Below are 12,158 nucleotides of genomic sequence, written 5' to 3' on the forward strand. Positions count from 1 at the left end.
TTTCTCCCAGTTAATTCTACTCTTCAGACGCTACTGCATTCATGTCGCTCCATCAAAAGCACTCTGTAATCTAGAATTCTTTTAATCACAACATTTGACTTGGTTTTGCTTTAATGAAACCTGTTAATAAAGGCACCATTACAATTCTAGTCTGTTGGTGAAAAGAAACATATTAGTGCCCACATATATTTAATTAGAATACACTTTTATTCAGCACCCAATGCTGAGTATGTGCTGTAAAGGAAGACCCAGTTCTGCATTCGAAGGGGCAAACCAACAGACACAAGTTAAAATATCTCAAATCTGCTGTGATTGTATCGTACTAATCATATTGTATCAATTTAAAATTACAGTGATAACATCCAGCAATATCTGATGACTAACAATGTTCCTGAGGCTGCCAGTATTCTGGGGTCCATGGCTGAGTTAGACATAAAGCTCCAAGAGTCTTCCTGCTCTCACCTGCTAGGATTTATGAGATCTACTGTTAAATTTTGGCATAAAATCCTGAAGGACAAGCTGTCAGGGTGAGTGAAGTATACCAAACGGATTGTTGTTGTTTGCGTCCCTCCGTGTTCTTTCTGCTTATGTAGTGTACACTTTCTGTTGTAGAGATTTTGAAGAGGTACTCCATCAGTTTCACTGGCCCTTCGTTGGACCTCTGCAGTGCCAATCTCCTGTACTGTCTTCACCATCCAGTTCCCTGGAATTGTACGTCAACCTGGAAGCCCTTTTTTGTCAGCTTCTCAAACTGCAAACATCGTATCCTTTTCAGTTAACAATATAGTTTGGCAGCCATGTTAATTTAGAAATTGTAACAGAAAGAATCCTAACAAATGTACAATTACTTGTATGCATAGGAACATCCATGTTGTATTTAAGAGGTATTTATTCATCTCCTGTTCAGGAATCTCTCCTGACTCTCGGTGTGTGTCCTGGAATGCTTTCTCTAGCTGATTAGAACCCACTTTTTTAAGTGTGATTTTATGACATGAGAAGCTTAGGTTGCCCACAGCCCTTTTGGGTGGCAACTATTAGTAAATCCACATTGCCATTACCCACATGTTATGCCTTAAAGTACTTTTAAAAAATACTTGTATGTCCTTGTGATAATTTACTCTGCTCATTATGGATTTCACTACTAATTTAGCTTTTAAACCACACAGCCTTGGGCCAAGCAGTTATATTTTTTATCCTGAGGGTGTTTCTTTTGTGTACATCTGGCTTGAGTGTTAATGAAGACTATCTGTTCAAACATTGAAATGCTTGCTTCATTGTGACCATTAACAGGCATTGCAAATGTGCATCCTATCATTCAATAATGTTGTAAATAAGTGTAACTTCATTAGAGTGTTTAGCAATAGAAAATACCCAGCTTTTGTAAACTAAACAGAAAACATGTCTGGAGCTTCCTATTCTCAGATAAATAATATATTAGCTTCATTGTTGCTCAAGGTGAAAAATCTTTTAGTTTAAAGTACTATGTAGCATCCATGACTGCAATATTACAAGTTATATTTACTTTACTTTACTTAAAGATCATATATTGAATAAAAACTTAGCCTCAAGTTAGCAACTGAGTGATAAAAGAAACATTGTATGAAGGACGATGGGGCTGGCAATTCCGGTGTAGATTCCGGTACCTTGAATCAGAACCACATATTGCTTTCAATGTTTTCAGAATTGAAGATCGCATCAGGATGCACTAGTCAGTTTACTTTGTTGGTGAGAAGGGCACTAACTCCACTCCGCTTCTACAGTGGGAAGCTTTGAAGGTGGTAATCAGGGGTGCAAGTATAAGAACTATGGTGGAGACTCAACAGGTGTTAGACTCTAAAATGATTAAAGCAGAGGCCGCACTGCACAAATTAGAAGTAGAGGTGATAGCTAATAGTGGCAGATTAGAAAACCTACACCAAGTATGTGATTGTCATGCTGTTCTCCTGGAAATATGACGTTGTATAGACATGGCAGCATGTGTGGCCAAAAAACATTCGTAATGTGACAAGGCTGGTAAACTGTTGGCTTGGATTATCCAGCTAAAGCACTTGGATGCTGTGATGTGGTCAAGTTTTCTATGATGAGAATACCAACATGGAAAACTGCTTTCAAAGAGGTTATAGTAAAGTCTGGTGGAGCAGGGATTCCCTCCTAATGGATGAGCAGAAGGACTTGTAGAGTAAAGGTAAAGATGGTGGAATGGAAGAAATGTTTTATCCTAAACTGGACGCTCTGCTCGTATCAGGCTGTTTTTGTTTTCTTGCTTACATAGTCGTTATGGAGATTTTGAAATCAATGTAAAAGCCAGTAGTACTGGAGCATGGATGAGGACATAAATGGATCTTTATTGATTAATATTTGACAGTCAGGATTGTATCTGCTTATTGTGAGTTTAAGTTTGCATATTTATTTTTTCCAGTGGACCAGAAGACCCTCCTCCTTGTAGCTCAAGCCCTATGGCTGACAGACTACAGTACTACAGTATGGATGTGTGAAAGGATTACCTGCCACTAAAACAAGATTTGTATCCATAAGTGTAAAATGTTCAAAATTGTATTCATGTTTAAATAATTTAACATCTTATTTGTTAGGGCGAGCACTCTACGAAAATACAGTGAGCCGTAACTTCAGCTCTCATTGCTGAAAGTGATTCCAGTATAAAAATGTGTACATGTATCTACAAACTATAAACATTTGAGGTTATTTTATAGTGCTCCCACAATGCTCTCTGACTATCCATATACTTGCAGAAGCATACAAGCAAGTTTGCTGATTATTTGCGTTCATGATACATGTACTCTAAAAGTTTCAACTTGGAAAACACGTTTTGCTACTGTATTGTGCAAAGTTAAATGCAATTTCCCAAAAGCATCATTTAATAAAACAGGTTTGATGCGTGTTAGTTGTATAAAAAAGAATAAAGATTAGGAATGGCGAATCAGTTTAAAACCATTATAGAGAACCTTGTGGGCATCATAAAACTAATTTAGGGGACCCATTCATAAAAGAAAAGTCACAAAAGTAACCTACAGGTTTACGAAATTGCATTGGGGCAGAATTAAGGCTTACAGGAATTCACAAGTTTACAGAAGTAGGCCCTGAAAGCATAGTCCAAGCAAAAGTTTGTGAAATCGGTTTTCATATGAGCAGATTTACAAATGTGTATTTGATCGTGTCAAAATCTGCTGAGCAATAGCAAATTTAGTTAAAAAAATGTCTCCAGGTTGAAAATGTATTTCCCCAGGGAGAAACTACTTTCACCAGATTTTCACCTTGGAAAAATATTTACTCCCTCCCTTGTCAGGAGTAAATGTCCGACCTTTTCCAGAGTGGAAAGAGATTAAAGGGGACTTGGTAAATACCCTTAAATATGAAAGTTTTTGTGTGTGTACACAAACTCACACGGCGTTCAGGACATGGTACTACTGCTTCCTACCTACTTCTGTCTCCAGTATGTAAAGTTGCTGAGAGCTGGCAAAATAAGAGCCATAATACAATCTAAACCATGACATAAGAGGAACCCTGGCATAATCAGAGCAACTATTATTTGACCTCTGATATAAGCAATACCCTACCTTCATTTATCACCTCACTGCATAGCACTAGAAGGGACAAGTGGATTTTTTAAAGGACAAGTATATTTTTGAAGCATCCCGTCCCTTGGACAAGTTGATATTTTTCAGGATTTCACACCCCTGAATGTTTAAACACCTAACATCTTTCATGCCTACACTAACAAGTCTGTTCTTCTCAGGTGATCCACCTGACATCATTGATCATCTCCTCAAAGTCATTTCCATCATCCTTGGCAATCAACAGACTTGTTTAATCAGTATTTTTAGAAAGTATATGAAGATCTGTGAGATCTTCTCCAAAACTGAGGAAATCCGCTTTACCTTCTTTGCAGTGCTTAGGTTTGTTGGGTATGCCGTGGAAAAAGCTCTCACACCAATACAGAGCGCTCAGGCATTTGTAATCCAATACTGATGTTTTGATCAACAGAGTTTTCACTTTCATCAAATTCTGTGGTTACTTGTATTTATTGAATTATATGTTTTTCTCAATCTCCAATCAAGGCTGAGTATGATTCCACATTAATGGTTTCTCTGACGCCAGTTATTTTGTCAATTCATTCGACAAAGTGATGATACTTTGATCTCCATATATCAAATGTTACTGGTGTGGTGACACAAATAATTTGACGACCAGCTAGTCATTTACGAATGTTTGCTCAGCTGTCCATTGATACAGATGCTTCCTTTACGGGATGTATAGCACACCGATTGTATCAATCAGTGGATTGTTGGTCTATCACGAAAACTATTTTCATTTAAACATGTTTGAATTGAGTGTGATTTGGTTGGCTTTGAATGATCATTTCACTTAGCTTCAAGGGAAATGCTTTGAGATCTTGACGAACAATACTATGGCTGTTTCGACATGCACAAGCATTGCAGGGTAGGTTTAGTGCGCCTGTCTTTACAAGCACTGCAGATATGGCAGGGAGCTTTGAAAAACAAGATGTCTGTGGTCGTAGTCATTAAACAGGTACTCAAATTGCTCAAACAGATGCCTTGACCATCTGTAGGAGTAGCACAGTGAAGTCCTCCTGACCTCTTTTGAAACTTTATGCTGGGCAGATATCGATCTGTTCTTGAACTTGTTCAACAGGAAGCACAAGAGGGTTTTTTCAATACAATCTCTTCATGTTCAACATTGTTCTAGATATAAAGGTTTCCTTGTTTGATAACCGTTTTTACCTGCATCTTCACATATTTTTACCTTTCATTTATATTAACAAATTTTCTTTTTTTGTATGCATTACTTGGACTCCTGCAGGATTGCTTGATACAGGTTCCTTTTACTTCACTTCATTTTTATAATTTTTCCTTAAATCCTTTAAACTAGAGACGAGCTACTGACCAAACCAAGACAACTTCCAGAGAAGTATTCTCTTCCTCTAACACCCCCCATCATACTTCCCATGCAGATCATGCTTGCACCTCTGCAGAAGAGATTCCGGTTTCACTTCACAGGCAACAAGCAAACAAATGTCTTAAGCAAGGTGAGGAAGAATGCTTATTCAAGTGCTTACAGCAGTGATTGCTTTCTAATAAAATGTGTTATTGTTATGGGTTTCCTATTTCCAAGTAGAAGGCAGCGTTAGTTAGATGCCAACTAATTAAATCATTTGACATCGGAGAGTCAATATTGTGGGTTAAGAGCATTTCAGTGTTGTGGTTGTGCTGCAAGGATTCTTTTTCTTACAACCTAGGTGAAATGTCACTTGCTCCTTTTCACTCTATCAACAGAGCCCAATATTTGTTATCCATTCTGGCGATCTAGCACTCTGGGTGGCTGCCTAATATTGTCTAAATGTAGCGCCACCGATAGTTGTGATGTAGGAGATCCTATTCAAGTATGTTAAGAAGCCAAATTGGCACCATATTCCCAGGGACCTCTGATGATTTAACAGAGTTGGTGTATCTTCCTACCTTTACGCCGCCCAACTAACTGTTCTTTGCTTTTGTGGAATCGGGGTAAGAGCAAAGAGTGGAAACTAAAGAAAGGAAAACATGTCTCTTAGAGTTCTGTTTACTTTCTGTACCTATACTCCCTCAACTATAAAGAGTCGGGTACCCCACATGATGGGGAAAACATTAGAATGGATCTGCGGCATATCCAACTTTGTGAAACTGTTGTGATCAAATATGTTCCAACTGTCTGGAAATCCCATTTATTGTTCTGCCAACAGTCACCCATTGCCATTGTTCTGAGAAAATATTTCATTGATATTGATGGCACAATCCCTGAATGCCTTGGCACACAGCTACCATACTATTGTCCTCACAATAACGAAATCTGTAAGTGTGACTTTCTTTAGTGCTTACCACAATGCTGCCTCCTTCATCTTCTTTTTTTACCATAGCTTCTCTCCTCTCTTCTGGAAGAAAAAGCTTTCTAAATGGTACACACCATAGTTAGGAGTGACAAAGTCTGCCTGCTGATTTAGTGGGAATCACAGTTGTCTTGCCATGTAGACAGGAAAGATGCCTACTCTACAGGGGCTCTATGAAACAAGCGGAAAAAAAATTCTATACAGGTAATCTAAGCTACTTTACTCGATGAAAATGTGTATGACAAAGTAAACCAGTTCAAACCCCTAAATTGTGAAAGCAGAAGTGCTTCCCAAACAACAGCTTTGTTTTGAAACAAAAATTATAATCAAATTGGTATAATCAAATGATTGAGCATTCACTTGCCTGCCCTCTCGCAAGCTTTTCTGTCATCTTAGTGGAGACCAACAACATTATGGATTGTCACAACACTCATAGCAACAGAAGCAAAGCAGTTTGATGCTTGAGCTCTCAGCTGGACGCCAGCATGTGTGCTGTTCAGGTCCCTGTCACACACAATGTGGTTTCTCTTGAACCAATGCATTCTCTTTTTTTTTCTTTTTTTTTATTAAAGAACCAGTATCAGCATAGAACAATCCAAGTAAGTTTAACACATTAAGTAAAATATATGCAAGGGGAACAAATGATATGGTGAAAGAAACTTAAAAGCAAGTAATACAAAAAATAGATAACACATTATATGGTGAAAGAAACTTAGAAACAAGTTAATACAAAAATGAATAAGATATCATATAAATACAATGTATAGCTGTGGAGAAAAAATGACAACAATAAGTTCGATCATAAAATTTTGTTAGTCTCAACCAATTCCACTAGGAGTTAATCTAGCTTTCCAAGTAGAGACTGGACGCCATAACACTTCACCACAGAGTTTTGTTTTAGCTCCTCTGGTGGCAAATATTGCTGATTCATAACTATAAACCGCAAGAAAGCAAGCTAGCCACATTTGAAAGCTAGGAGGTGAGACTTCCTTCCAGAGGGCAGACAAAATTAATCTCAATACAGCTGTACCAATGAATAGTAATCTTTGTTCGGATTTGGAAAGTTTTAAAGAATCATCAAAGCCTAAGACAAATAGGGTATCGGACTCTGGGAGTTTGTGACAAAAACGTTTCTCCCAAAATGTGGCAATCATACTTTTTATGACAAGAAGTTCAGAGCAATTGCTAAACATGTGAATTAAAGTAGCGGGACCCTGTGAACATCGCGGGCATCGATCCGTTTCTCTTTTACCCCACGCGAAGAGTTTGGCCGGGGTAAAGTAAAGATCGAATATTGTTTTAAACAACTGAGCCTTTAAATTGCTAGCCATGAACAAATTATTACTCATCTCTAGAACTCTGTTTATATCAACATCTGGGTTGTTGAGTTTCACCGCCCATTTAGTTTCTATTTGTTCAATATCGTCATTTGTATTAGTTAAAAGTATGTCATAGAATGTTCCTATCTTAGTTTTTTGAGTGGTAAATACCTCAATTAAGTCAATCTTTGAGAGACTGATTGAGTCACTTTTTGCTTTTAGTTTGGCGTGTAGTTGAGCAAACTTAAGAAAATCCCCTTCAGAAAGACCAAATTTTGCTTTTACGTCGTGAAAAACAGTGTGTGAACCATTTATCCAGACATCGTTAACTGTTTTAATACCCAACCTTTGCCATTTCTTTGCAGTATAGTCTAAGTCAAGACCAAGTGTGATGGTGGATTGAAGCAAAGGTGTATAACGGGTGATTTTCCCAATCTGCATGTGTTTTATTACTTTATTCCAAATTATCCAGGCACTTTTTAAAATTTCACCCTTGTTTTTCTTATAATAACTAGCTTCAGTCTTTCTTAGTAATAGGCCGATGGCATCTTGGCCAATTACAAGCTCATATATTGAGGGGATTGGGGTAGTAGCTATTGCAGTGGCTAAAGATGGATCTAATACCATAGGATTTAATTGTTTAAGAAAAGCTGCCCAATGATAAAGCGTAATATTTGGTGCCGTAAGCCCGCCCCTATCTAATGGCAGTGATAATAAGGAAAGTGAGCGTCTAATTTTCCCATGTTGCCACACGAATTTAGACATAAGTGTGTTGATCAACGTAAGGATTTTAGGATCAACAAATAAAGGAATGGTTGGAAAAAGATATAAACATCTCGGCAGTATATTCATTTTCAGATTGTTCACCCTGCCTATAATGGAGAGGTACAGACCATTTACTCTATCCAAATCCGTCTTAATTTTGTCTATGAGTGGATCAAAATTATTTTTAACTAGGGTCTTAGTATTAGTGCAAATAATCACTCCAAGATAGGTAGCTGTTTTGGTTCTTCTTTGATCTGGGCAGAGAATGTTATCAGTGCATAAGATAATGGTCTTTCCTCTATTGAGAGAATAACCCGAGTAAATGCCAAACTCTAAGGCCAATCGTTCAATTTCGTGAATCGCCTCGGTCGGGTGGGGTGTTAGCACCGCGATGTCATCAGCGTAGGCTAGAACTTTTGTTTCATATTGATTACAGAGTACTGGCTTGATAATGTTACTTTCCAAAAATTTAAGAATTAGGGGGTTGATGTAAAGAGCTAAGAGAAGGGGCGAGCAAGGGCACCCCTGTCTTGTACCTCTTGCAATATTAATATAGCCAGACTCTGAACCTAACATTAAGAGTTTAGCTTTGGGATGTTGATACATAGATTTTATGGATTTCAAAAATTTAGGGCCGAAATTAAGACGTGCCATGGCAACCCACAAAAAGTTCCATGTGACACGATCAAAGGCTTTCTCAGCATCGAGCAGGATCATTGCCCCGTGACAGACATGGCGTCAAAAAGGGCAATAGCCCGACGGATGTGATCTGTAGTCCCTTTACCCGGAACAAAGCCATGATGCCACGGAGAGACCAGATGCCCTATGATCCCGCTGAGTCTGAGAGCCATCACTTTTGCATATAGTTTGGAGTCCGAATTATTCAAAGATATTGGGCGATAGGATGTTAATTGCTCGGGTGATTTTCCCTTCTTAGGAAATACTATAATGCTAGCCTCATCCCAAGAACATGAGGGAATGCCATTGTAGTGACCCCCCTCAAAAATAAATCCAATAAAAGGGGACTTAATTGTTCGCTAAGAATTTTATAAATTTCAATCTGCAGTTTGTCTGGGCCCGCTGCTTTGCCCGATGTTAACAGCAATAAAGCAGTCTCTACTTCAGCCAACGTGATCTCAGCTTCAAGCTCTTCTCTTGCAATATCGTCTAATAGACTAGCGGCTGTCGGGTTGTTGAGAAAGCTCGCCAGAAAATTATCAATATCTTCTTCAGAAGTGATAACTTCTTCAGAATATAGTTTTTGATAATATCGTTGAAATTGAAGGATAATATCAGCAGCTTGCACATAAGTCTGCCCGCCGTCTACAATTGTTGAAATGTTGTTTGATGCATTTTTTTGACGGGTTCGAAGGGCAAGCTGTTTACCCACTTTTTCACCGCTTTCATATGTTTTTCTTCTTTAAGCTCTATAAGTTTGAGCGGCTTTCTGGCTGAGATTAGTATTAAGCTCAGCTTTTAAGACCGCTATCTGAAGCCATTGATTGCTAGCATCTCTACCCTGAACTATTAAGGAAGAGTGCTCTAGCTCAGCTTTGGCCAACTCTGATAATTTTGCTTCATTTCTTATTTTGGTTCTGGCAGCATATTGAAAGCTAGATATCTCTCCTCTTAAAGCGGATTTATACGTGTCCCATACTATATTTCTAGAAGCACTAAACCGATTTATATTAAAAAACTCCTCAGTCCAAGTTTTAATGTAGACAATAAATTCATTATTGGACAGGAGTTTCCTATCAAACGACCAGGACCGCTGTTGAGTGAATTGTGGGTTGACTGTAATCCCAAGAATCAATGGATTTTGATCTGATATTATTCTTGGGAGTTTGTTAATTGTTGCTTGTGTTGCAAGATCTCCAGTAACAAATATATAGTCAATTCGAACTTGTTTTTGATGGGGATGCGAAAAATAAGTAAATCCTAAGTCGTGAGTGTTGTTTTGTAGCCAAACGTCAATTAATCCATAATTAGCTATAAGCCTCCTAACATCTTTATACACTCTGGGTTTGCGACCGTTATATTTTAATTTGGAGGTGGTATTGAACAGTGATGGTATTAGTGAAATATTAAAATCGCCACACAAAACTAATGGGCCCTGCCAGGTGGCCAGTTCGGCCTCTAATGTCTCAAAAATGGTAGGATCATCTTGATTTGACCCATATATAGTACAGATAGTTACTCCACAAGCAAGTTTAACAATAGCCCACCTACCATGAGAGTCTGAAAGATAACGTAGCCCTAACCCAAGATTTGTTTTGGCTAACACTGCCACACCCCTAATATTCGAGGATAATGTAGAAGCTACCAAGAAATTATACCCTTTCAAATTTACCCATGATTTCTTAATCCATGGTACGTGGGTTTCTTGAAGACAAAGTATATCTACAGGATTTATTTTCAACAGCTCTGTTGGGGGGGGGAAGATGTGGTCCACCCTGGGAACGAGTATGATGAAATGACGGAGGGTTGCTGAGCACAGGTTACTACAGGCCCCTCCACCCAGACAGACCATGAGGCGTATTATTGTCACAAAATAAATACTATGTCTTCCGAATCAACCGTATGTATTTTTTCCAATGCTCGCACAATAGGTGTGCATTCATAAATTCTATCTCACTTTGTTATAGGTCCTGCACGGAGTGGTACACGTGGGGCTGGTCCCCATGTTGTCCTGAAGAAGAGGTTTCGGGGATACCTTGAAACATGTCAAAACAATACTAGGGATTGTAATTACATACATTATTTTTCCCTTTTTATTAACCCCTTTTTATCCTTACCAATTGGGAGCAGGAATAAAAGATTAGCTCACTAGTTAGGTAAATTTTAATGTCACTCACACCACTCCCCCTACACTGCACAACACATATTCTCACAAAGTAAGTGCTGCTATGTAACTGCAAGTCGCAACACGCCCCAAGCAGTAGATGTTTGGAATGGCCCCAATGGTGAAGCATGTCACCTAGGGGCCACCCTGGGTGTGTGAGGGGATTCAAGAAACTAGCAGAGGTGGTTTACACCCAATTCCTTGGCTAGGTTCTTTTGATCCGTCATCTACGGATTCTTCTGCTGTACTCTGAACACATAGGAGGGTGAACCTAGCCAAATCCTCCTCCTCCCAATATATATATATTTTTTTTTTCCAAAACCTTTATTGCACTTTGCATATTACACAGCGGAATGCCTACAACCCTGTGGGCCGGCCGCTATCCCTCCCAATATTTTTGATTGGTGCCTCTAACAGTACCTGTAACTGAGTATGGGCACCTATACTCAATCCCCCCTTCATAAAGACATTTGAAACCTCTTCCCTGGAGGTGATGGGGCTAGAGCACAAAAGCAAGCAATTTGGGAGCCAAACTGCATGCATTTCATGCTATCTTATATATTTTATAGCACGCCACCAAAACGTACGTATCTGGGACCAAAAAGATGGAGTCGATAGACCTATAATATACGCTGTAAATCACATGTAGTCTAAATTGGTAGTTTTCAGTGAAGGTCCGTCCATCAGGGTCAGGTCCATATTGAAGTTTCATGTTAACCAATGACTCTGTAATTGTATTCCTTAGACTGATCACTTGTACATTTATTTTATGTAGTTATCCTCCATATCTGACATTGATCTGTGTCTGTACTGGACACCCCTATTTTAAGTCAGTCTCTGAGGACCCGAATCCAGAGACATTCTGGAATGCTAGAAAAAAAAGTTGTAGTTTTTGAAAGCCATAATGTGGGAATTCATGAGCTAAAGGTTATAAAATGAACTGTTAAATCTTTCACTGTTGGCAGTGGTGGACCTAATTGCTTGCTAAAATATTCTTGAATTCCTTTGGAATTGCTAGATATAGTAGCGGATCAAATTTGGTGCTGAGTAGAGAACCCACTTAGAGACAGCATCCCAAGAAGAGCACGACTTTAACTCCTGCATGATACTATTGGCTGCATCAACGTCGTCCAGCACACAGCAATCTGACTGATCTCATCTCTACTTGAGATGAGATAAGTATTTTTGGCTACCTGCAGACAAGCTGCTGGCCAGATTTACTAATGGTAGTAAGCAAAAATATCAAACTTGCCGCTATGCATTGTCTGAATGACCAGAAAGGCCTTTTCGGAGAATCTGTAGCAACTCTTTCAATGCCCTGCAATATAGATAC

The 12,158-nt window shown here is 38.8% G+C and overlaps 1 protein-coding gene across 1 annotated transcript in view; it reads left to right on the forward strand.

Moving 5' to 3' along the window:
• RINT1 (RAD50 interactor 1) overlaps positions 1–12,158 on the forward strand; it is a 165,719-nt gene that overhangs the window by 31,934 nt on the left and 121,627 nt on the right. Inside the window, exons 4-6 of the mRNA XM_086967072.1 lie at positions 354–527; positions 613–762; positions 4,909–5,065. Coding sequence (XP_086823198.1) covers positions 354–527; positions 613–762; positions 4,909–5,065 — 481 coding nt within the window. The remainder of the gene's footprint in view (positions 1–353; positions 528–612; positions 763–4,908; positions 5,066–12,158) is intronic.

This window comes from Lissotriton vulgaris, chromosome 1_1 (assembly GCF_964263255.1).
Source record: "Lissotriton vulgaris chromosome 1_1, aLisVul1.2, whole genome shotgun sequence".
NCBI classification, from domain to species: domain Eukaryota; kingdom Metazoa; phylum Chordata; class Amphibia; order Caudata; family Salamandridae; genus Lissotriton; species Lissotriton vulgaris.